This window comes from Kryptolebias marmoratus, linkage group LG9 (assembly GCF_001649575.2).
Source record: "Kryptolebias marmoratus isolate JLee-2015 linkage group LG9, ASM164957v2, whole genome shotgun sequence".
In the NCBI taxonomy this organism is placed as follows: domain Eukaryota; kingdom Metazoa; phylum Chordata; class Actinopteri; order Cyprinodontiformes; family Rivulidae; genus Kryptolebias; species Kryptolebias marmoratus.
This window is the reverse complement of record NC_051438.1, coordinates 27,916,658-27,941,895: the sequence shown is the minus strand read 5'-3', so window position 1 is coordinate 27,941,895 and position 25,238 is coordinate 27,916,658. Positions and strand designations below refer to the sequence as shown.

At 44.5% G+C, this 25,238-nt stretch overlaps 2 protein-coding genes across 4 annotated transcripts in view; both read left to right on the top strand.

Annotated features, from left to right (window-relative positions):
* Positions 1–4,840, top strand: part of leprotl1 (leptin receptor overlapping transcript like 1) — a 6,838-nt gene extending 1,998 nt beyond the window's left edge. The window contains exons 4-5 of the mRNA XM_037977352.1: positions 1,600–1,786; positions 2,271–4,840. Coding sequence (XP_037833280.1) covers positions 1,600–1,786; positions 2,271–2,387 — 304 coding nt within the window. The 3' untranslated portion in view covers positions 2,388–4,840. The remainder of the gene's footprint in view (positions 1–1,599; positions 1,787–2,270) is intronic.
* A 2,690-nt stretch (positions 4,841–7,530) lies between these two features.
* On the top strand, positions 7,531–18,025 carry LOC108249950 (protein Hook homolog 3). Of its 3 annotated transcripts, XM_025002382.2 has the most exons (9): positions 7,547–7,799; positions 7,922–8,097; positions 9,050–9,207; positions 9,630–9,886; positions 9,999–10,086; positions 11,535–11,647; positions 12,088–12,231; positions 13,293–13,359; positions 17,660–18,025. In XM_025002382.2, exons 2-9 carry the CDS (start codon positions 8,007–8,009, stop codon positions 17,696–17,698), a joined length of 957 nt encoding a protein of 318 aa, XP_024858150.1. In that variant the 5' UTR covers positions 7,547–7,799; positions 7,922–8,006; the 3' UTR covers positions 17,699–18,025. The 3 variants fall into 3 exon arrangements, with proteins under 3 accessions (XP_017295113.1, XP_024858150.1, XP_037833279.1); XM_017439624.3 differs by having other exon boundaries at positions 7,531–8,097; positions 9,053–9,207; XM_037977351.1 differs by having other exon boundaries at positions 7,547–8,097.
* Positions 18,026–25,238: the final 7,213 nt, after the last annotated feature.

The following is a 25,238-nucleotide window of genomic DNA, read 5'->3' as shown; positions in this document are numbered from 1 at the left end:
TGTAGTGATCCGGACAGGTAATGTCCTGCTATGCGGTGCCGGGGGGCCAGACACATTCTGGAGGAAGATGGGTGTAAAGATAATATCTGGACCCCGGTCTCAGACCTCAGAAACGCAGAGGTCTGCTACGTTAGCGCTAATGAGAGTCGTGCCGAGGCGAACCTGTTGATCCATTCCATCCGTAAATTTGAGAAACTCTGGTCCGGAAGATATTTCTTGTGAAAAGGGGACGTAATCCAGTCCTGGAAAAAAAATCAGGACTTTTCCAGCCAGCTTTGTTTTTAAACGTTCCTGCTGTGATCCCAGACCATTCGGAGACACGAGACAAAAGACGAGGACTGAAAGTGAGCCGTAGGGAGACGGAGGACAAAACAGGGGGGAGTGTGGCGAAGACAGTCCAGGCAGGATGGAGAAAAGTTTCAGGAGTAAGCAAAGGTCAAAGGTCAAAGGAAAGGTTTACAGACAGCGGTGAGAGCAGCCATGTTGGACGGTTTGGAGACAAAAAGACAGGAGACAGAACAGGAAGTGTCAGAGCTGAAGATGTTGAGGTTCTTCTTGGGAGGGACGAGGATGGACAGGATTAGGAATGAGGACATCAGAGGTCCAGCACAGGTTGGAGGACTGGGAGATAAAGTTAGAGATGGTTTGGACATGTCCAGAGGAGGGACAGAAGGATGTTAGAGACAAAGAGGACATATATGGATGCAGTTAGAGAGGACAGAGGACACAGAAGACAGAGTTAGATGGAGGAGGACTCGCTGGAAAAGAAGCATCCAAAAGAAGACATAATAAAACTTTAGTTTCTATAAAATGGGTGTTTTTTAATTAAAGCTGGAGTTCAAATGCAGCTGAAGGATTCACAGAAACCGGGTCAGTTTTTGCTGTTTTTGTTTTTATTTAACTTAAAGCCTCAACAGCTGTCAGAAAACCACTAAATTCACCCCAACCTGCACCAAAAGTCTGAGCAAAATCAGCCGAGTCACGATTTGTTGCCAACAATTACGAGTCGTTTGTTTACATTCAGAGAAAAGGGGACGTTCTTCTTCTTCATCTGAAAAGAAACGGCGACAGAAGCCGAGTCGATGTAAACAAAGACGAGGAGTATTTGATTTTTACAAAACCTGTCATGAGTTTGAGTTAAATTAACCCTCAAACGATCATTTCCTGTAGAAACTGTAAGAAACTCAAATCAAAACACTGAAAAATCACATCTTTTTCCGTCTAATATGACTTTAAAATATTCATCCTTGTGTTTGACTTTAATTTGAAGAACTAGAGTCAGATTTCCATTCAGAGATGATAAGATTTTAATTAAAAGGATGTTTTGTTTTGTTTTTATCACAGAAAATAAACATTTAAAAAAACGGGAGCAGTATTTATAAAACGGGAAGTAAATTCAGACTTTATTCCAAAATAATCTGAAAACTTTAAATAAACGTGTAGGAACCTTCAGAGCTGCGAACTAGAACCCAAACAGTTCTTCCTGAACCACATCAGACGGTTTGGAGTTTCCTGCAGCGGGGAAACGCGGGTACGTGCTCAGCGTAAACAAACACCCGGCCTTCACCTCTGCTTCGTTTCTCTCTCCTCCCACCGCAGCAAATACTGGCCTCTGTTCCTCCTCTTCTTCTACATCCTGTCCCCCGTCCCCTACTGCGTCTCCCGGAGGCTGGTGGACGACACCGACTCGGCCAGCAACGCCTGCAAAGAGCTCGCCATCTTCCTCACGACGGGCATCGTCATCTCAGCCTTCGGCCTGCCCGTCGTCTTCGCCCGGGCGGAAGTGGTGAGCGACCGAAGCCGAAACAAACAAACAATTTGTTCTCATGCCAGACTGATACGGCTGAATAAAAATGGCCGCAGTTCGGCCGTTTTTATCAACCACTGAGCTGAAATTCGGATCGTTAGTAGCTGAAGTAGCTGAAATTTTTGCCTATTTGGAGTCCATGGATTTTAGGAAAACTTTAGGGAAATAATCATTCAGCTGGTTAACATTTGGAGCTGACCTGACACAATGGCCGCCGTAGCTGATCCACGTCAGCTGCGGCGGCCATCTTGCTGAGAGTCATTCAAGGTAACACTGTCAGGAAGGGCGGCGGTGGACAAGCATTCCTCCAGGGAACTCCGGGTTTGTCGTTTTAATCTCGTCTGGAATCTGTCCGGATGTGAATCATCGGAATGAATCCGGACCGGAGCGGCGAACCAGACTCCTTGTTTGTTGTTTCTGGCGCCCTCTGCTGTTTGCTAACCCAAACGCCTGGTGTTTGCAGATCGCCTGGGGGGCGTGCGCGCTCGTGCTAACGGGTAACGTAGTCATCTTCGGGACCATCCTGGGCTTCTTCCTGGTCTTCGGATCCAACGACGACTTCAGCTGGCAGCAGTGGTGAAAGTTCAGTCCGAACTGTTTTTATTAGCGTTCCGATCCTCCTGGTATTACCGTTCGATTGTTGTTGTTATTTATAAGACGACCCATCCGTAGACTTACTCCAAACCAGTGCAATATTTTATTTTTTTATTTTGACTCGCCTGCTCGGTATTAAAACAGCTGACTTTTATCTGGAATATGAGTTTTTCTGTCTCTGTTGTGAGTTTTCTGCGTTCGAACGTTGAGTTATTTTGTAAAATATGTGACAAAATCGATCCAGGTGACGACCTGTCTTTGTTTTATTTAATTTGAGTTTGTTATTTATTCCCTTATCAGCTAAAACTGACTCTTCATGTGGGTTTAAAGTTGTTTTTGTTACATTAAAGAGTAAAACTTCAGCTCTAACGACAGTTAACGTAACGTGGCAACATAAGGCTGCTTCTGAAAGAATCCGGGTTTTACCGACACCAGAAACCTCAGTTCCTTGTTTTTTTTTCTCCTAACACGAAACAACTTTCCCGTCGTCGGGTTAAACTGACTCGAAGCGGAACATTTATTCATCGATTCGCACATTTCAGACAGATCTGCCTCAAAGGATTGATCAGGACATCCGGAGCTACAGCCGGACTGAACCGGAGACACGGGACTCGCTCGGTGTCAGGTCCATGATTTGATTTAAACTCGACATGTTGGATCCAGAGCTGCAGCACGTTCTGTCGCATAGAACCACACCGGCATGACAAAGGTGGAACCTGTTAAAGGTTTGCTTTAATGTCTGAGCTCTCTGGTGTTCCCCGGTGTGTTCTCCGGTACTCTCTGGAGCTCTCCGTCGTTCCCCGGTGTTCCCCAGAGCTCTCCGGTTTGTTCCCCGGAGCTCTCCGGTGTGTTCTCCGGTACTCTCCGGAGCTCTCCGGTTTGTTCCTCGGAGCTCTCCGGTACTCTCTGAAGCTCTCCGGTTTGTTCCCCAGAGCTCTCCGGTGTGTTCTCCGGTACTCTTCGGAGTTCTCCGGTTTGTTCTCCAGTGTTCTGCTGCTGCATGCCGTTCGCCGCTTTAACAACTAACCATCCGAAGATTTTTTTCGCCCTCTTCATTGCGTTTATTTACATTTCATCCTCACACGAACCAGATCAGTATTTTTTTCTTTGTGTCCTGACCTTGGACGGTTCTTCTTCTGTGGTTCTGTTTGCACGGCAGATTTTAAAGTTACTCATTGAAAGCTGTAAAATAAAACACAAAATAAATGTCATCCTGATCTACATCAGATGGTATTTTACTCTGTTAGTTTTCCGAATTTATTGAGACAGTTTTGAAATGCCGGTATGCGCTCAACGTAAACAAAGCTCTTTTTTTCTGCAGAATTTACTCAAAGATGCGTCAAAACCGTCAGACTTCTCCATCTGCCACCGTTGTTGCCCTGTGTTCAGTCTCTTCGGCTGTTTCTGTAGGTAAAGACCACCTGTTAGTTAGCCGTCGTTAGCGTTTTTTTTTAATTATTTTAAACGTCACATTACCCGTCGATGCGGCAACAAAACTGCGTGGATTTCGTTTCTCGGTCTTCGTCCTAACGTCACAGCCGCAGAAACGTGGAGTTTGATTCATCTTTACGTTTTATTTGTTGCGTTTAATCCAAACACAAACCAACGTTTTACGGCTTCAGAGATGTTCAGTTTGATTTATTCTCTGCTCAGATTAAATGAATATCTTCTGTCGACGTTAACAAAGATGGACGGATCGTCTCTGTCTTCTTCCGTCCTTCTAAACTGAAGACACAAGGTCCGTTTTTTTCTTAAAAGCAGCCATGTTGAGGTAAAAAACTGGACCAACTGTGTCTCTTGTTGCTGGAAGTTTTTGGAACCAGAGTCCGTGCAGTTCGGCTGTCTGGCTTTAAGCCCCGCCCACTCCCCCAATCGGTGTCACATGACCTTTCTTTAAGCATGATGTCACTGATTACAGCTAAACTGTTTAGAAAAGTTCTTATTTGAGCAGCAAGGTAAAAGCTATGTGTTGGTTTACACGGCGGGGGCGGGGCTTCAACTTCAGAGGTCAGTTCGCACGCCGTCTTTGTCCGAAAAGAACAACATGGCAGCTCAGTCTGAGGTTTAAGTCCTTCAAAATAAAAGCTGTTTAATATTTCCCCTACTTGTTTTTCTGATCATCTTAAAAACGGCGGATCTGATCCGGTTCGTTGCCGACGCCATCTTGGATCAGAATGATGATTGGAGGAGAGGCAGCGGCGTCGAACCTTCCTGTGTTTCAGTTTTCAGATTTCCTGATAAAACGCAGCCCGGTGTGTCGCTGTCGGGTGGGTTCCTGAGAGGATTCTGTTTGTGTTTATTTATTTGGTGGGACATTTTGTGTCTTCAGCGCCGTTTTCTATAAACAACCTTTGTGTTGACGGAAGGGAGGTCAGCATGGTGGTTTCCTTTTGTTTCTCTTTCTTTTTTTTTAAATAAATGCCATTTTTGAACATCCTCTCTTTGAATGACTGGTGATTTGTTTCATTAGATGTTTCACAGAAATTAAAATTAAAGCAGGATCTAAAATCTGCGCCGTACTTCAGTAATGAACCAAACTCAGACAATAAAGACAATTATTTTTAATTTAGTTTAATTTGTAGAAAGAAGTTGAAGATCAGTTGCTCAAAGACTTCAAACTTCCTGTCAGATATAACAGAGATAGGCATCAAATCCTCGTTTAAAAACATCATATATGACATTTTGTTCCTTAACCCTTTAACTACCCGCTCAACCATATGGCTGAGGTAATTTTGGGTCACTATATCTCAGTGAGAGGAGTACCTAACTTGGTTCAACCTGTTTAAGCCATCTCTACCATTTGGCTGTGATTCGCTATCCTAAAGATATCCACTAGAGGGCACTGTTTCTTTGAATAGTATTCTTCTTCACTCCCGCTCCAACCAGGATGTCCAAAACACAAAAATCATCTTACACATGTTGACTGTTTTCATTGAAAATTTGAAAGGTAGGGATTGTTTTCTGATATATATGTGTGTTAGAGTCCTTACTAAACAGAATTATGTTACTTGATATAATCTAAAAAGATAAATTAAATGTCTAATAATTTTTTAAAAACATGGTCAACCAAACGGTTGATTTGTCACTTGATGGTAAATGTAGCAAATTAAATTAAATAAAATTGACCTTTTTGCAATAAAGTCATAACATATTTTTTATTTATTGCTGTAATAATGAAATATAAAGTGTTATTACATCATTATACATCACGGATAAGCTGAGATAATTACTTTACACGTTAATTTTTGTTACTTTCTGAGTTTACATGAGTGAATATGGTAAAACTCTAGAATTTATGTGGGGAAATATAATTTTGACAAATAATTCCCTTTCAACTAAATGACACAGGCTGGTATACTAATATTACTACCAATGTCAGATGTTTTTAATCATGATTTCATTTTAATTTGTTAAAGAACTACTAGATGGACGCTAAAACCTACTATGGTGCAAGGCCGTGCGTTCTTCTGGTGCTTGTACCAGAAAATCCCCAGGAATATGATGGAGGTCTGAGTGATTATGATGATCCTGTAGAAGATCCTGATTTTCACCCCACACAAGCAGATGGTGCTGGAGACAGCTCTTTTGAATCCCTGGATGAAGAGGAGGCTCTCTCAACAAGCCGAATTTCTAAACAGCCACCACGTAAAAAGAGCAGAGAAGGAAAACAAAATCTAAAAACTGTTCCCTTGGAGGGGCCAGGTGACAACCCTGACCCAAGTGACACCCCAGCACCAAACACAAGCACAAGAAGAATCTGGAAGCATGAAGACATTGAGGAGTTCCAGGTTCCAAATTCAAGATTTGAACCACCTGAAGCTGTACACTCACCCTTCCAGTACTTCAAAATGCTCTTCACTGATGACATGATTGAACACAATGCACATCATACCAATTTTTACTCTTCTCAAGAGTTGGGGGATCCAATCAAGACTAGCCCCAAAGAGATAGGGCATTTCTTAGCAATCCAGTTCAAGAAGCCAATAACCAAAGTGGGCCGACCATCATGCAGCTCTCCACCACAAGAGAAGACCGGCTACAGCCGTAGACCCTCAGGACCAAAACCACAACCAGATGTGTGCTACAACAACTTGGGACACTGGCCTCTTCACAGTGAAAAGCGGGGGTGATACAACCTTTGTCCAAAAGGAGTGTCTCGGTGGAAGTTTAGCAAATGCAGTGTTTTCTTGTGTTTCAATGCAAACCAGGAATGCTTTGCAGCATATCACCAAAGGTAAACTGGATCTAATGTACAAAAAGCATTGGCACTGTTGCACAACCACACAGATGTGATGTTTTGATATGTTTGGCAGAGTTTTTCTGTGTTTGTAATGTTTTATCACAGTTTTAATGGAAACTAGCTACTATTTCAGACAGTTGACCAGACGTGTCTCGTGTGAGGAGTGTTGAGATATTGAAATGATAAATGCAATTTTACTATTGTTTTGCATGAAATTGTTTACCTTTTTGAATATAGTCAGAAGTATATTGGATGTTATTTCTGTGCTGTTGCACTTTATACAGATGAGAAAATTAGAAATTCCATATTTCCTTGTTCGAAGCAAAATTTTCCTTGTTTGTGATTAAAACGAGAGATAATTTGTGGTATACTCAAATGAATAAATAGTATTCAATGCCCCAAACATTTTTTGTTTCTTATTTCTTTATAAATTAGCACTTTATGTTAATTAATTTTCTGTCCCTGGTATTTGTATGAAGTTTTGTACTTAAACCATCAAGTGACATCTCGACCGTTTGGTAGAGATCAATATTTTTAAAACCACAGGGTATGTAGAAAAAAAAAATATTGATTTTGCTTATGACTCACCTAAGGGTAAAACAAATGCAAAGAAAATTTTTTTTCACTGGTTATTTCTTGGTGGGGTTGTTAAAGGGTTAAAATACCTAAAAATCTGCTTCTTGTTCACCCGATTTCCATTTTCTGCAAAAAAAGAACTGAATTTACTAAAATAAAGTGATTATTTAGGTGATTCTAGTGTCATCATGTTGTTTTGCAGCTAAAACAACAAAAATATATTTATATAAAGCAGTTTAAGACTTTAAAATATAAATAAAGTTTTAAAAAGTTGACAATAACTCAAAGAAGTGGCCCTTTAGTTGAGTTTGTCTCCCTCTGCTGGTGGAAAGTGGAGCTGCAGCAGCAAAAAAATGTAATTCAGTTAATTTGACTCTTTTTGAGGCAAACCTTGATGTGGAAGTCGCTGCTGGATTCAGCAGAAACATTCGGACCGTTTTCTGATCTGAGGCTAAATAAAAAGCCGAACTGTTCCTTTAAACGTCCTGGCAGACAGGTGAGGAGTCACTGAGGGCAGAAATCTGGTGGACTGGGTCTCAGCGGTCACAGGCACATTTCCAAGCGTTTCTTCAGGTGCTGCAGGTATGTGACGCTCTGGGCTCTGAAAGCTGCGAGACACGACTTGTCCGGCTCTCCTGACTGCTTCGCTGCCGGAGGCGACTCTTTCAGATCGAGGAGCTCTGTAGGTTTTTTTCTCCTTCCAGGCAGCAGGCAGACAGCCTTCGCCTCCATGTTGGGTTAATCAACACCTGCCTCGTGTGAAGCGTCAGGAACCGGACCCGGGCGAGGATGAGGAGGTTTTTCCGAGCCCACAGGGACGAGGACTACAGTCAGATCCAGTACCTGACCGCCAAGTGCACCCGCCTGGCCCACGACAAAGGTAGGTCCAGACGGTCCTTATGTTCCTCGCAGTTTAGGGAACAGATCCCTTCAGGAAGGTTTTACTGATCCAGCAGAAGTTAGAAACATTCAGTCAGTGCATCGGAATCATTTCAAAGGTTTTGAAGCTAAAATAAATCAGAAGAAATCATAAAAGGTGCTTCTTCTCAGAGTTAAAAACTTCACACTAAAATTAATAAATGTGACGCATCGAGAGCCAAACAGGATCGCCAACAAGGCAGGAAGTAACAAATTCAGACACAATCGTGTTTAAACTTTGGTGATTTTTACAGATTTTTACCTCAAATTCAGCTGATGTTTGATGATGTCACACAAACGTTTCAACTGACGACACATTTCAAATCTTTGCATATAAAACTTTTCGTACTCACACAGTTCATGAGCTACTCGTACAGATTACACATCAGAACGTAGGTATTTCTGTCCTCTTTCACCCTGTGTGTGTCTCACTGCTGTAGGACTTACAGTTTTCTCTCAAATCCCCACAGAGTACAGAGAGCGCACACCGACGCCTCCGCAGACAGGAAGTGAAGGCTCTCCTCCACAGAACGCTGCAGGAACCTAAAAACTCAAACGTGTGACCGTCAGGGTCTCCCGTCGCTCACGGTTCAAGAAGCTTTAAGATCTGACTCGTAGTTTTCGTGCAGCGACTCTTTCTTTTGAGGCTTACTTTTCAGTAAGTCTGTTTCTGTCTGCGTCTTAGGTGACAAATGTGGTTACCGTGGCGACCATCGTAGTTGTTTTGATCTCGGTTCTCTCTACACATCTTCTACGGCCCGTTGTCTCCAACTGTAGGCTTTATTCTGTTTGCTGAGATCTTTATAAACTGTTGGAGTTCCAGAGTTTCTTCAGAGATTTTCTTGTTGACGTTCATGAAGCCGTTTATTCAGGTCCTCAATCTCCTCGTTTCGTTTTTGTTTCCCTCCATGCAGCAGTGTTGGAACGAGAGTTTCTGGTGTCCGGGGAGAAGGAGCGGAAGCTGCAGAATGACCTGGAAGCTGCGACGTCCCGCCTCCTCCGGCAGGAACACCTGAACCTGGAGCTCAGGATCCACCAGGACCAGCTGGTCCGCAGGATCCAGCAGCAGCAGGTGGACTCAGTGTGATACCTGTACCCACACCTACACCTGCACCTGCATCTACACCCACATCTGCACCCGCACCCGCAAATGAAAAATGTTTAAACTAAACTCTTTCTGAATTATTTGTATTGTCCATAAATCTGAGTTTTATCAAATTTTTGCCTCACTGTGGAGATATTATAACTGAAACATTTTTATAGGAGGTTTTGTTGATTTTTGGCAAAGTTTCTATAATAAAGAAAGTTTGAAATAAAAACAGGAGTTCCGTAGATCTCAGTGTTTGTTAGATGTTTGGAGCGCGTCCCTCAGGTCCCTCATGTAGATCTGACAGGTTTGGACTTGTCTCAAACTGTTTCATATGTCCTCTGACGTTTGTCCTGACATGAAGACATGAGGACGTCCTGAAGTGATGACTGCTGTCCCTTCTTCAGGACCTGGTGGACGTCCTGCGGCAGCGCGTGGTCCTGCTGGCGGAGGAGACCTCTGGAGACGCAGAGCTCCTGCGGCGGGTCAGCTCCGAGCTGCTGTGTCTGCAGAGCTCCGAGGTGAAGCTGGAGGTCCTGGTGGAGGAGCTGCACGCTGAGGCCCAGCGCCGAGCTGCGGCGGTGGAGGGCCTGCAGACGGAGCTCCGCGCTGAGGCCCACCGCAGAGCTGCGCTGACCGAGAGCCTGCAGGCGGAGCTGCGCAGGTAGGCCCACTGCAGCATGAGCCGAAATCAGAGGTAAAGAAAAGATCCTTTCTGCCTTATTATGATTTATAAGAATAATTAAATGATGTTTTTCACTTTTTGTCCTGAACAGTAAAACTTTGGAGCTCGAGGAGCTGAAAGAGGCCAACAGAGTTCTGACGGAGGAGCTGAGGGATCTGCACAGAAACCATCAGCAGGAGGTCAGAGCTTCAAAAAAACTTTATTATAAATGATTTTCTGTAATAACTGGTTTTTACTGACGATAATAACTTATCGTAGAGGATTATGACTCTGAACACAGAAGTAAAACCTTTTTCCTTTTGTTTATTTTGTAAAAATGTGAATTTTTTCTTCTAAACAAACAGTATTTTTATTTTTTCCCCTCCTGAACGTCTCTCCTCTCAACAGTAAAATATCATCGTGTTGATCTGTTTCTAACTGCAGGGCGATGAATGCAGCGTTTATTTGTTTATTTATGTTTGTTTGTTTATTTGTTTTGTCTCATTTTTCCTGAAAGACGTCTCATCTGCGTAAATATTCTAATTAATTAAAAAACAACAGAAACACAACTTTAAACGATAAACTGAGCTGTGAAAACAAAAATTTCCTCCAATTGTCTCCTCGGCTCTGAGGGTTCAGATCGAACCGTCAGCAGATGGCGCCTCGAACCCACGGAGGAACGAGGTCCTCGAAGAGGAACCAAATTATTCTCTTTATTTATGAAATCAGGACAGAAGAACGAGGAGCAGAACCAGCTGCTAAAAACAGAAACTTTTGACTCATTTTACTAAAAACCAAACGAGCTTCAGATTCATCAGGAGTTTGATTAAAATAAACCTGAACTTCAGCTGAAATAATCTGAGTAAACTCATTCAAACCTTCAGCTGATAGGAGCTGAAACCTTCGGCTGAATGGAGCTGCAACCTTCGGCTGATAGGAGCTGAAACCTTTGGCTGATAGGAGCTGAAACCTTTAGCTGATAGGAGGTGAAACCTTTGGCTGATAGGAGCTGAAACCTTTGGCTGATAGGAGCTGAAACCTTCGGCTGATAGGAGCTGAAACCTTCAGCTGATAGGAGGTGAAACCTTTAGCTGAAAGGAGCTAAAACTTTCAGCTGAAAGGAACTGAAACCTTCAGCTGATAGGAGGTGAAACCTTCAGCTGATAGGAGGTGAAACCTTTAGCTGATAGGAGCTGAAACCTTTAGCTGATAGGAGCTAAAACTTTCAGCTGAAAGGAACAGAAACCTTCGGCTGATAGGAGCTGAAACCTTCAGCTGATAGGAGCTGAAACCTTTAGCCTCCTCCTTTGATCAGCGTGTTCTTTTGTTTGTCTGTTAGCAAAATATCTCACCAACCACTGGAAGGATTTAACAAAACTCCCAGAAAGCGACCCCTGAACATGCCTCTACAGCTGATTAACTTTTCGAGTCATTCCAATTTAAGATGGCCGCCACAGCCAGCTGATTAAGCGAGCTCATAAATGGCGCCAACGCAGCTGTTTTTACAGATGTCGGCGTGGTCGTAGCTGAGAGTCATTCCTGACAGATCAGATGATTCGTTGTTTATTCCGAGGAGATGATGGACGAGGTCAGACGTCTCCGTCGTCCCTCAGCTGTCCAACCTGACCGTCCTCTGTCTGTCTTCCAGGTGCAAGCTCTGCGGCAGCAGAACGACGGGAGTCTGAGGAAGCTGCAGCAGACGGCCGATCAGCTGGAGTGGTTCTGCCAGCAGCAGCGCTCCTGGATGTCCTGCGTCAAACGGTGGTTTGAGTGACAGGAAAACCGCTCGCTTACCTGATAACACCAACAGATTACACCTGACCTCACCTGAGGGTAAAACTCAGGTGTATAGGAAGAATTATGGATCGTATAAATTTAACTGTTGAGACAAAGAAGCTTTAATTCGTTTATAACAGTTTTACAGATACTGAGGTTAAAAAAACGACTTCTGTGTTAAAACACACGCTGGTAATTACATGATCGCCCTCCCCGTGTGTCCCTGTCTCCCGGCAGTAAATCATGTTTTTATGATTTTCATCATATTCTGCTTCCTGCTTCCGGCTGATTTCTTGGATTCATTTAAACCAACAAACGTTTGGATTTTTTTTTTCCGCTGCTGCCGAGTTTGGAGATAAATCGTTCTCATTTCGACGGCTAACAGGATCCCGTCGGTGTGACGGAGGGACGTTTGTCCTCCCCAGGTTCAAAGACGGCCTGACGGAGGAGAGGGACGCTCTGCTGAGGAGGGTCGGCGTCCTGGAGGATGAGGTGGAGAAACAGAAGGTGGTGTCACGAGACGGAGGGACGACGAAGGGCCTCGCCTGTCCCCTGCAGGCTGCAGACAGGTGAGGACAGATGGGACAGGTGGGGACAGGAGGGAACTGGTGGAGACAAGTGGGACAGGTTGGACAGTTGTAGACAGGAGGGAACAGATGGCACAAGTGGGGGACAGGAGGGAACAGGTGAGGACAGGTAGAGACAGGTGGAGAAAGCTAGGGACAGGTGGGGACAGATAGAGACAAGTGGGATAGGTTGGACAGTTGTAGACAGGTGGGAACAGATGGGGACCAGTTGGACAGGTGGGGACAAATGGGAACAGGTGAGGACACATGGGGACCAGTTGGACAGGTGGGGACAAATGGGAACAGGTGAGGATAAATTGGACAGGTGAGGACACATGGGGGCAGTTGGGGACAAATGGGAACAGGTGAGGACACATGGGGACTGGTGGGACAGGTGTAGACACATGGGGACAGGTCCAGACAGGAGATAAATCATATTAATCCCAATCTGAGCTTTTATTCTGAAACATTTAAAATGTTTCTGGAGATCGGGACGTGATCTTCAGCTCTCTCTGGAGCGGTTCTCAGCTGGGATGAAGATCAGCTCCTCCAGATTTGAGACCAGTGTCCTCAGCCTGGAAAGGTGGACGGATCTGTCCGGGTTGGGACTGAGGTGTTGTCTCAGGTTTTGTTCCTGAGCGAAGGAGACTCGGTGCAGCTGCTGCAGCGTTCCGTTCCCTGAGCTGTAAGGTGAACCTCTCTGTTTCCTGATTGGTCCACGGTCCTCACCTGTGAACTCTGAGTCGTCTCTGAAGGAACCAGATCTCAGACGCAGGAGGTTCCTTCTCAGGGCGGAGACTCGTAGAGACTCGGAGTGGAGCCGCTGCTCCTCCTCGTGGACAGGAGTCAGGTGAGGTGGTCCTGGACGCCTCCCTAAGGAGGTGTTCCAGGCTCGTCCAACTGGGAGGAGACCCCGGGGAAGACCCAGGACACACTGAGGAGACTATGTCTCTCAGCTGGCCTGGGGACACCTTAGCTGTGGACAGAGACGTCTGGACTTCCTGCTAAACATGAACAAACGGCAGATAATGGACGGACAAACATAAAATCTGTTTTCCTTCCAGTCTAACATCGTGGGACGCCGACGCAGTGTCCGGTCTGGAGTCTCGGTACGAGGAGCTCGTTAACCAGGTAACCAACCGCTAACCAGGTAACCAACCGCTAACCGGGTAACTAACCGCTAACCAGGTAACCAACCGCTAACCAGGTTTATTACAGTCAAGGTAAAATATTTCAATACAAACTAAAGATTTTACAGAATAAAATCCCAGCGTTCCTTAAAGGAAGAAGTTCTGATCCGTCAGCCCTCAGACTCTGTGTTGACGATGACTCTCAGCTACTGAGTTTTATTTGTTTTCGTGTTTTTAAGGTGGATTAGCTGTGGTGGCCATCTTAAAAAGGACAGACTCAGACTGTTAATGAGTTTTCGATGTTCTTCCAGCTTTAAAAGTGTTTAAAATCTGAATTAAATTCTTCCACAAACAGAGCTAATAATGACAAGGGTGCGACCAGAAGGTCTCACAGAACCCTGAAGCTCTGAGGAAACGGCGGTCACATCGTTGGGTTTGGATTTAAAGTCTGTAATCAACATGAAACCACACAATGTTTCCCTAAGAACAAAGAACACGTCCATAAACCTTTAAAAGACAAACAAACAAGGAGTTTCATTAAACTTTGGTACCACGAGGAACCTCGTTTGACCTGTGAGCGCTCGTTAAAGGAAACCAGAATTAATCACACTCCTGAAAAATGTGATTAATTTGTCTTTTATGGTAAACGAGCGGCAGTCTAAGGTTCCATGTGTTTGAAGCTGCTCAGAGTAAAACGACAGAGGCTAACAGACTTCACTGCTGTAGTCCAGATATACCGGTTCTCCACTCTGAACTGTGGGTCTGCGCTCAGTGTAAACAAAGGACTTGGCTGAATGGAACCAGGTGGAACTCGGTTCACATGATTGACCTGCATCAGGTTGTCTGTAGGTCAGGGGTCCCGAGTACTGGTCCTTGAGGAACACCATCCTGCATGTTTTAGGTTACCGGGCTTCTGTAGAACCTGAAGAGCTGCTGAAGACCAGGGAACCATCTAAACCCTGCAGGACGTCGGTCCTCCAGGACCATGACTGGGGACCGTTTGTTTAGGGAAATAAAAATGGCGGAATCAGACAAGCGTAGAATCTTGGAGAAGATGTCCCTGACCTGCTTTCAGCCACTTCGGCTGTTTGTAGGTAAACAAACCCGCGTCTCGAATTCTGCTCACGAAGTTTTAATTTGAAGGGACGGTCCAGTCAGGGAGGGTGGAACAGTGGTTAGAGCTGTCGCCTGCCAGGAAGGAGGTTGCGGATTCGATTCCTGACCTGGAGCCTTTCTGGGTGGATTCCATGTTCTCCCTGCGCTCACCTGGGTTTACTCCGGGTACTCCGGTTTCCTCCCACAGACCAACAACATGCAGGTTAACTTCACTGGTAAGGTCTGAATGGTTGTTTGTCTCGTTTGTCCCTGTAATGGACTGGAGACCTGTCCAGGGTGTCCCCTGCCTCTCACACAGGAATCTAGAAAGAATTAGTGGGTAAAAGCAGACGGATGGATGGAACATACCAATGTGAAGGGATATTAAACTTCAGGACAGCGGTTGTTTAGTTTGTGGCTGTTCTCTCAGACGGACCATTTGAACTGACGCTCCGCCTCACGACTCGACTCCCGGCGGACCGATACACGCCTGTCCACGCCCAGTAACACAGACGCCGTTCGGTCCGCGTCTTGCATTGAGGTTGAATATCAGCGAACGTCTCGTTGTTTGTTTCTGAAAAACATTCGGCTAACCGTTAGCCTCGCCTGGTCAAAGACTCTGGCCTCTTTCTCCATCGCCTCACGGTTAATAAGGTCCTAACTACTGATGACTTGTGGACAGAACATCGAACATAACTGGACCCCTAAAGGACTGCTTTTTGGTTTTTTGTTCTAAGTTTAATTTGTGTTTCCCGGTAAACAAGTCACAGCTCCTCCATATTAGGAACAATGCTTAAAGAGAGACCCGTCTAATGTTTCCATATGTTTAAATCCCAGATTCAGTCTGTCCAAATCCCACGACCACAACATTTACATGAAGGTGGCTTCCAGTCCCCTGCGGACCTGCTGCTCTGCCAGAACACTTGTAAAATTAAAGCTTAATGGTCACCAGCTCCATCTGATTCTTTCTGTCTGTCTGCTGTAAAACGTTACAGGGATTTGAGGAAATTTCAATTTAAAAGCTATTTTGCAACCAAACCAACCCACAATGCCCCAGAAACTCTTCCGGGAAGCTTTCCCAGACCCTGACAGGACCTCGAACACTTCATTCTCCTGGAGGATTTTACGGTTTAAAGGCGTTTGCTGCTCTGGGGATTTCTTCATCTCCTGAACGGCAAGTTTGGTGTTTTAAAAACCGGGAAGTTTGTCAGACAGAACGTGGGGCCAGTACTCGTGTGTGGATAAGTTGTCCATCCCTGAAGATCTTCATCCTGTCTTCTCCGTCCGTCAGCTGCACGTCTTCCTCCCATTCTGCATCCAAACAGCAGAAATGACTAATAATGACGGGAGGAGGCGACTGCCAGCAGCCCCCTCTCCTCACAGCCTCTGCTCTGCATTTCTTCGGGTAATTACCCTGATTGAGTGCAGATGATGCAGATTTTTTTTTGTTTTTTCTCCGTTCAGTCCCTGCAGAGCTGAGAGGAGGAGGAAATTTCTCTGGAGGAGCAGGGACTTTCAGAGACACGGAGGAAACAGCTACAATAAAAACACATTTCCAGCTTGAACATGATTTATGGAAACCGCAGATTCACGTTGTCTGGACATGACAGAAAACCGTTTCAGACGCTCGCTGCTTTCTATTAATCAACAGCTAAACTTATTGTCCTGTTTGAATTTCCCCCTGGTGCTTTTCTGCAACTTATAAACCATGAAAATACAAACAGAAGTCCTTCAGAAAAAAAAAGAATGAATAAAAATCTGTGCAGTCACTCCTTTAACCTAAATGCAATTTTGGAAAACTTCAGTCATCAGAAAGGTTTCTTCTTTACACAAACTGCTGGATTTTGAGCAGCTGTTAGCTTAGCTTTAATGGGCTATTAGCTGTTAGCTTAACTCTGTTAGCTGTTCTTTTGACTGACAAGCTGTTAGCTTGAGTCTTACTAACAGTTATTTTGACCTTTGACTAGCTGTTAGCTTGATGTAAACTAGCTGTCAAGTTGACCTTTGATTAGCTATTAGCTCGACTCTAACTGTTAGCTGGACTTTAACTAGCTGTTAGTTTGACTGACAAGGTCTAAATAGCTTTTAGCTCATCTCTGACTAGCTTTAACTTGACTCTGAATATCTGTGAGCTTGAGTCTAACGCCCCTTTTACACGGACTCTTAAGGTTCCGGCTCCACTCTACTCTGCTTGCTTTGTGCGCTTTTCCACCGGCATTTTTTCGAGGCCGGCCCTGGTTTTTTGGTCCCTGCTTCGGAGTAGGGCCAGCTTCGTCGGCGGCGCAAGCTTAGCTCCTGTTCACTCATTGGTCGTGGGTGTGGCCAGATGCAAGCATAAAGAGCGAAGGTAGGAATATAAACAACAGTGTTAGCTTACCCTGCAACGTTTCTGCCGTCTGTCCCCCAGCTGAAGGCGCTGTAAAGCCTGAAATCTCCGGCTGATAACAGCTGTCCTACTCCGTGCAACAATCGCGGCATCCAGAGCGTTTCTTCCACTGCGCCTCTCTTCCTGAAGCCTCAGGAGAATCCCCATAAGTTTAAAAACAGCAACAACACAGGGCCAACGTTGTCCATAGCGCTTCTGTTGTTTACACAACTGGCGCCAAGTTTCGGTAACGCACACTCACCCCCTAACCATTAGCTTGACTCTAGCTGTTAGCTCATCTGTGACTAGTTTTAGCTTGTCTCTGAATGGCGGTTGGCTTGACTCTGTTAGCTTGAGTCTAACTAGTTAGTTTTAACTCTTGACTTGCTGTTAGCATGATTCTAAGTAGTTGTTAGCTTGTTGTAAGCTAGCTGTTAGGCTGACCCTTTACTAGGCATTAGCTTGACTGAATAGATGTTAGCTCATCTCTGACTAGCTTTAGCTTGAATCTAACTAGCTATTAGCTCTATTCTGAATATTAGCTGTTAGCTCAACTTAAAGTAGCTGTTAGCTTAATTCTTAATGAGAATTCTTCTTTTTTTTCCAAACTGATCTTGTTGTCTTCTGACTGGTAATAATAACACAACAAACAAACAGCCGTTTCCCTAAAATAGTAAAATAAATATTAAGAATTTAAGAGCAAAGCTGAAATAAATTGTTTTATCCTCTATTCCCAGTTTAAACGATGACATCCTGACATATTTGGACCCGTTAGCTTTGCTCCCTCTTGTGTTTGTTGTCTTCAGCGATCTTCACCTGCAGTTTGTTTTTCTGTCCTCAGACAGGAAGTCCTCTGAGTCGGTACCAAAAACCTCCGTGAGGACAGAAACCCGGAGCCTGGAGTCGTCTTTTCCTGACTTCAGTAAAACAGAAGATGACGTGCGCTACATATATATGGATTACTTCATGAAAAACCTCCATGTTTGCAGTTTCTCTTCCACTGTTGTCCTCAGATATACGACTGAACTACGACCGTCCGTGTTGTCACAGATGGACATCACATGTGCCCGAAGTTGTCTGGTCACATTTTTCCGTAATTGTCCATTTTTCAAACCTTATAATCAGCGCTGCTAATAGGAGCACCTGAGAATACTCTTCTGTTGTTTTGCCAATAAAACCTCAGCTGGTGCGCAGAGAAACAAACAAAGACGTTGTTGTTGTTGTTTTTACCATAGTGAAGCTCCACCATTGTTGTCTGATGATTACTTCCTTTTATTTGTCAGTTTTCCTTTTCTTAAAGCAGGAAAGTAATTTGGTTCAGATTAACAACAAAAACTGATTTACCAACAGCTGAAGCCCGCATGGCGTCAGACAGGGACAGGAAATCTGTTCAATCTGGGCTTTATTTTCATTAAAGAAAGTTATCAACTTTCTGATTTGAATTTGAGTTTTTAATATTTCTGCCTGAATATGAACTAAAACATTTCATTTTTACAACTCGGGGAAAAAAAATAATTAAAATGACTCAAAATATTTACAATTTTTATTATTTTGGAGGAAAAATATAAAGTCCTAAACGCTGATCGAATCAAAACATGATGGAGGAAATTAGGTAAAAGCTAAAGGTAGCCGAATGTTAGTTAAAGCTAACATTAGCAAAAAGGCTAGCTGAAAGCTAAAATCAGAACTAGGATAGCTAAAAGTAGCAAAAGGCTAGCTAAAAGCTAAAAGCAGCTGAATGTTAGTTCAAGCTAAAAGCAGCAAAAGGCTAGTTAAAAGCTAAAAGCAGCAAAAGGCTAGTTAATAGCTAAAAGTAGCTAAAGGCTAGCAAAAAGTAGCTGAACATTAGTTGAAGCTAAGATTAGCTAAATGCTAGCTAAAAGTAGCTGAACGTTAGTTGAAGCTAAGATTAGCTAAATGCTAGCTAAAAGCTAATAGTAGCAGAAAAAGTTCAGGTTTGCTGAAGCAGATTTTAAAGAGTCCAAAGTTTCTGGAGGAACTGAAGAGACCTGAACGTTTCTATGAAGAAAATCTGTAAATAAAGTTAAATAATCTGAAAACGATAAAAGTTACAGAAACTAAAAGTCACCGCAGCCGTTTGCTGAATGAGCCGAACGTTTAGATATGTGAGCAGCTAAAAGTTAAAGTTTAGCTTTCTCATTAAATCTTTTTTTATTTGGTTTGTTATTTATCCTTAAATTAGTTAGAAACCAGGATCAGCTCTCCTCCTGAGGAAACAGACGTGGCTCTCAGGAAGGTGTGGCCCCGGGCCGGCGGCGGCGCCCCGACCCCCCTGGGGGACACGGCGGTGGCAGCAGCGCCCTCTGACTGCCAGGCGCTGAACGAGTCCGACCCAAACAGGCCGTGAAGGTTTGAGGTGCAGCCGATTAACAACGTGTCGCGTCTGGAAACAGGTCCTGTTTGGACTCAGTAAATCCCAAGCCGGACTCAGACCTCGTAGGTGTTATTAATAGAACAGCTACAGGCGGCGCAGGAAGCCGGCCTCGTCACCCGCCGGGGGAAACGCGGTACAGACATTTAACACCACGACGAGGCGGTAAAAAGTGAGACTCGTTAAAAAGGAGACCTGGAAGCTTTCCAGTTGTTGTGAATAAAAAGTGTTTCTGCTGAAGGAAAAATCGTCCTCCAGTGGTCTGAACCTTCAAACCAAACAAAAAGGAGGACAGAAGGGATGCATGTCGCCCGCCGCCTTCAAACCAAACGTCTTCAGGAAGGAAAAGAAGAAGAGTTGGAGCCGTTTGGGTCGAACCCTGAAAACAACATCCTGGCCGACTCCAGTCAGCTGAAGGTGGTTACTTCCTGAAAGTTTCATCAAATCAAAGACAGAGCTGATTAATTTAGTGCTCAGATCATGTGTTGGGTATCAGTCTCAGTCACTACCACTCCAGACTTCAGCTCAATATCTATAAAATTATTGAGCTCTAGCTATTTTTTTTAAGAGTGGCTCCAACTCAGTCGTTTTTCAAGAAATGGGTGTAAAATTTGATGTGGTAGTAGCTGAGAGTCACTAAAAACACTCTGAGAGGGACAGATTGTGCACGTTGTTGTTTCCGTCATTTAGTTTAAAACTCGTTGTTTCTTCAGGAAACATCAGGCCTTTAAATTCTTTTTTGTTTTTATTTATTTCAGCTTTAGTTGGACGTTCAGAGCAAAGAGGGAAAACAGCAAATGAGTCTTTTTGGGTTGTGTCCCTCGTCAAAAGCAACACGTTGACACACCGTCTACAGCTCCAGGGGTCATAGAGAGGTCACGGAGAGGTCACAGAGGGGTCACCTCAGTGTTTGTGGCTGCAGGGATGGACCACTCGGCCCGTCCAGCTGCAGCTGAAGCTCCGAGTGTCAGATGTTTTAGCTTCTTCTTCCTGCAGCATGAAGCCGAATATCTGCAGCTCAGACAAGTTTCGTACTGAGGAACCTTGTGGCAGGACGTTCTGATGGACATTTAGGTTCCCTGTTCTTAATGTTCTTACTGGTCCTAATATTATTAATGTTCTTACTGTTCTTAATGTTCCTAATGTTCTTACTGGTCTTAATGGTCTTAATGTTCTTACTGGTCTTAATGTTCTTACTGTTCTTACTGGTCTCACTGGTCCTAATGTTCTTAATGTTCTTACTGGTCTTAATGTTCTTACTGGTCCTAATGTTCTTACTGTTCTTCACGCTCAGAGTTCTGAGTGAAGGACGCTCTGCAGGATGAGGGTGAGAGCTGTAATCTGATTTCAGCTGTTAAAAAGCAGATTCACGAGGCGATGATGTCGACACAACAATTTTTCCTTCGGCCTCGTCAGAAATGATAAAAACTGTTCGGTCCAGCCGATGACTGAACGAGTAGCTGAGAGTAGTTCTCGTTCTGACAGATTACTCAGTCTGTTCGTATCTAAGATTTAATTTTGTTGTTTTTATGATCATTCTGACAAAAAGCTGATCAGATATTCAGCTTTTAAAACAGAAACCATTTTGTCCACGTTTGTGTCGGACGGGTCTGCATTTCTCTTTTTTTTTGTTTTAAACATAAAAACCCAGAAAAAAAACTTCCTTTTCTCGTTCAGTTTTTCTGCATTTTGCTGGAATCCATCCTGAAACTTTAAGGCAGACGGGCTGATTAGGATCTGATATCAGGAGAAAAGTTTTCGTTCCGGTCGAGCTGATTTTTCTCTCTGGGTATAAAAGCAGCCAGATTTCAGCTGCTGGTGCTTCGGCTTGTAAACATTTCCTCCTTGGCAGCAGCTGCAGCTGCGATCTGTTTTCTCCTTTTGTTTCCTGGAGCAGCTTCATTTCAGAGCTTCTTTTATTGTGAAATAATTAAAATAATAATAATTTATTGTTTTTCCGTTTATTAGTTTATCTTTTCAGACGTATTTTAGTGAATTTCTGTTATTTCACCCCTTTAAATATCAAAACGTGCTATTTTACCTCCATTTCTTCTCTTTCGGCTACTGACTCTGTCTTCCTTTGCTACTTTTAGCTAACCTTTAGCTGGTTTTAGCTTTTAGCATTAATCAGTTCCAGACGGACTTCCAGTGATGATCGCCTGAAAGTGTCTTTAAAATCTGTCCAGTGGTTTGTGAGATATTTTGCTAACAGACAGGCAGTACAGCTCCACAGCGTCTTCGGGACACGTCTCAGTCCCCTGCCCTGTCCTTCAGACCGCCTGGTTCTGGGTGTCCCACCACTGGAGGTCTCTGTTGCACCAGGAGTCCCAGATCAGCAGAAGCCCCCTTGTCCCTCGGTGATCCGTCCCTCTAACGTGTCCTCAAATAATGGGCTGCAGTCGGCACCGTCCTCAGCTGAATGTCAGCCGAATCGTTGATGTCCTCCTCGGTTGTCTTCTGTCTCACCATAAAAACATCAGTGAGAGACGAGGACTTTAAGGACGTCCTGATCCAGAGACAGAGATGAAAACAGATCTGATCAGGTTCAGTCACTCACCATGGGACGGTGTCCTCCTGAGCTGCAAGAAACAACTAGGACAGGTGGACAGGTGGAGGTGGATGTGGACAGATGAAGGTGGAGAGGTGAAGGTGGTAAGTGGAGGTGGACAGGTGGAGATGGATAGGTGGAGGGGGACAGGTGGAGGTGGACAAGTGAATGGGGACAGGTGGAGGGGGACAGTTGGAGGTGGACAGGTGAAGGTGGACAGGTGGAGGGGGACAGGTGAAGGTGGACAGTTGGAGGTGGACAGGTGAAGGTGGACAGGTGGAGGTGGACAGGTGAAGGTGGACAGGTGGAGGGGGACAGGTGAAGGTGGACAGGTGAAGGTGGACAGGTGGAGGTTCCTCAGCAGCAGAGAGGAATCGTCTCTCACGTGTTTATTATTTTTTATTATAATCCTGAGGTTTTATTTTGAAAAAAGGTGTTTTTTAGATTTATTACTGTCCAATTATTCAGACACAGTTACAGTTAAAGTTAGTTTTTTTCCAGAGATAAATTATATACAGTTTAAAACAAATTTATCTTATCAACTATAGGAAAATAAAGATCTTAGAAACCCGACGTCTTTTCTTGGCTGCAAGAGTCAAAATCAGACTTTAAAGTTGGATCATTTTAGTGTGAAATAAACATCCTCAGTTTCTGGTTCCTTTTAAATATTATCTAATGACCGGATAAAGTTATAAAGAGGGCCGGATCTGGGCCACGGGCCTTCAGTTTGACACACGTGGATTAAAGGGAAACTTTTTGAGTTTTTTTTTTTTTTTTTTTTCAAATCTGAAAATTCACCACCAACCCTTAACTTGAGTTTACGTCACAAACAAACTGAAACCTGGTTTTGGTGTAGGTTTAAAAAATGGCCGTTCTCAGATCTTCACTCTGCGGCTTCAGGCGGATTTAAAAGCTTCTTTATTTGGGACTCAAACAGAATAAATTGAATTCAAAACACTTTAAGATGCAAACCTTCGCCCTTTCGTCCGCCTGCAGCATCTTTTCAGACCTGCAGGAACTTCTCCGAGTCTTTCTGGGACCCAGAAGCTCAGATTCTCCTCATTCCTAACTTTAGTGGCTTTTTGAAGCTTGTTTTCCTGATGTTTTCAGATTAAGTGTCTCTGAACGACAGCGTCAAGTGAAAGCCTCCAATGGAAATGAGAAAAATGTGTGCCGCAGCTCCCCCCGTAGACATGCGTGACTGCGTCTGAGCGTGCGCGGACGTTTTGTTCCTCGTGTGAGTAAATCCTTCCCCACTTGCTCCCCGACGTCGCTGCCAAGCAGACGGGGTGACATGAGAATCGAACCATCTGCTTCTCCCCCCGCCGGCCCGACCGCCGAGCAGCCAGTAACTCGCTCCAGCTGTCCGGGAATGAAAACGACGATCCGAGGCGTTCCAGAGCGAACGGCAACCGCAGCACAAAGGAATGAAGGACACAGGAAAAACAAGGACGCCGTGAGACGAGGCAGATGCAAGACGGCGCTGTCTTCGAGCTGCCTGTCTTCACTTCCTGTCTCCGGCTCGCTGCCAGAGACCGACGGGACGTCAGGTTTGACCCGTGTCCAACGTGTCAGGACTGTCAGACGCACAGCAGGTCCACAATAACCGGAGGACACGGAGACCGAAACGAGCTGAAGGCCATAAAACTGAAAGTACACATGTCACTGCTGGACAGGAAGGCCCCGCAGAATTAAAAGCAGTCCTGAGTCCTCCTGAGCCCAGAAACACTTCATCATCATCATCATCATCACAAATACTTAACGTTACAGCTAACCATGATATGAATAAATTCCTTTTATATTCCAGGAGTCCGTCCAAGTTTCTATTTATTTACGCTGGACACGTTTTCACCGCAGAGAATCGGTTCAGGTCTTTTTATTTCTCAGTTGTCAAATCTTTGGAGAATAAAACCTTAAAACAAACAAACTTTAACGTTTTTCATAAAACTGGATGAATCTAAAGTTAAAGTGATTTTATTGTCGAAAAGTGACAGAGTTACGATCGTTTTTGGTCAAAATGTTTGACTCGGTGTCCTGTGAGATAGTTCGTGTTGAGGACGACTCTCAGCTACTACCTCCCCCGGTTTCAACTCGGTTTCTGTAAAACTGAGTTAAAGTCATTAAAGTGCAGCTTAAACGTAGAATCTCACTGAGACTAGATGGGAAACAGAAACTACAGGGAAGTCTCCAAACTGTCTCCAATAAGTCTCCAGACTGTCTCTAAACTGTCTCCAATGTCTCCAGAATGCCTCCAAAATGTGCCCAGACTGTCTCCAGACTGTTTCTAAACTGTCTCCAGACTGTCTCCAAACTGTCTCCAAAATGTCTTTAGACACTCTAAAATGTCTTTAGACCGTCTCCAGAATGTCCTCAGACTATCTCCAATATGTCTCCAAACTGTCTCCAGACTCTTCAATATGTCTTCAAACTGTCTCCAAAATGTTTTCAGAATGTCTCCAGACTGTTTCCAAACTGTCTTCATACTGTCTTCAGATTGACCCCAGAATGTCCCCAGACTGTCTTCAAACTGTCTCCAAATTGTCTCCAGAATTTCCTCAGACTGTCTCCAGAATGTTTTGGGACATTTGCTTTGGATTTAGAAGGCTATTTATTGTCTTTACAAACAATAAATACATTAAAATCAGGAGTGCTGCCACTGAAATGTTCGATAAAAACAAATGTCCGTCTTCTATTTGTGGTCTTGTTGAGGTCCAGGTGTCCCTCCTGGACCTCCCTCCCCCCTGAGACAGGGGGATCCCAGACCAGAGAGAATACCTCCAGAGAGTTCCGGGTCTGCCACGAGATCTCCTCCCAGTGGGACATGTCCACGAGGCGTCCTAATCAGGTGTCTGAACCACCTCAGCTGACCCTGTTTGATGAGGAGGAGCCACGCCCCCCTCCCTCCCCGTAAACAAAATAATGTGCGCGGCCAAGAGTACAGTTTTCCTAGCTGTGCACACGGCTCACTGGAGGAAAACCACAGTGAAAAATTTCCCTATTTTCTCGCAATTTTGAGTCGGCAACTAGTCTCCAGTGAGGGACGACCTGGAGGTTGATTAGCTGTGGCGGCCATCTTGTTGCTGATGCTCATTAAAATCTGTCACGTGGGTCGGGAGATGTTTTGCTTACAGGCAGATGGAGAAACGAACTGAAGACGAGCCGAACGGAGACGATGGCGAACGGAAAAGAGGAGCCGAAGAGTTTAGCTGATGTTCTGTCAAAACAAGCAGCTGTAAGAAGGAGAGACGGACGTCTGAAGAGCTGCTGGATGATTTCTTCGACTGACGGCTTCAGTTTAATAACGAAGCTGATTAGCAGCTGAGTGAAGTCAGTCACTCTCTCAGCTGCACAGCGGGCTGAGGGGTACGGAACGTGTGTTTGGATTAAAGTGATCTATTTTTCAGATTTCAGATTCCTGGATGGGGAATGAGCTCAGCTGATGGACGTCCTTCGTGCGCGTCGTCTCTTTGCATTTAGCCT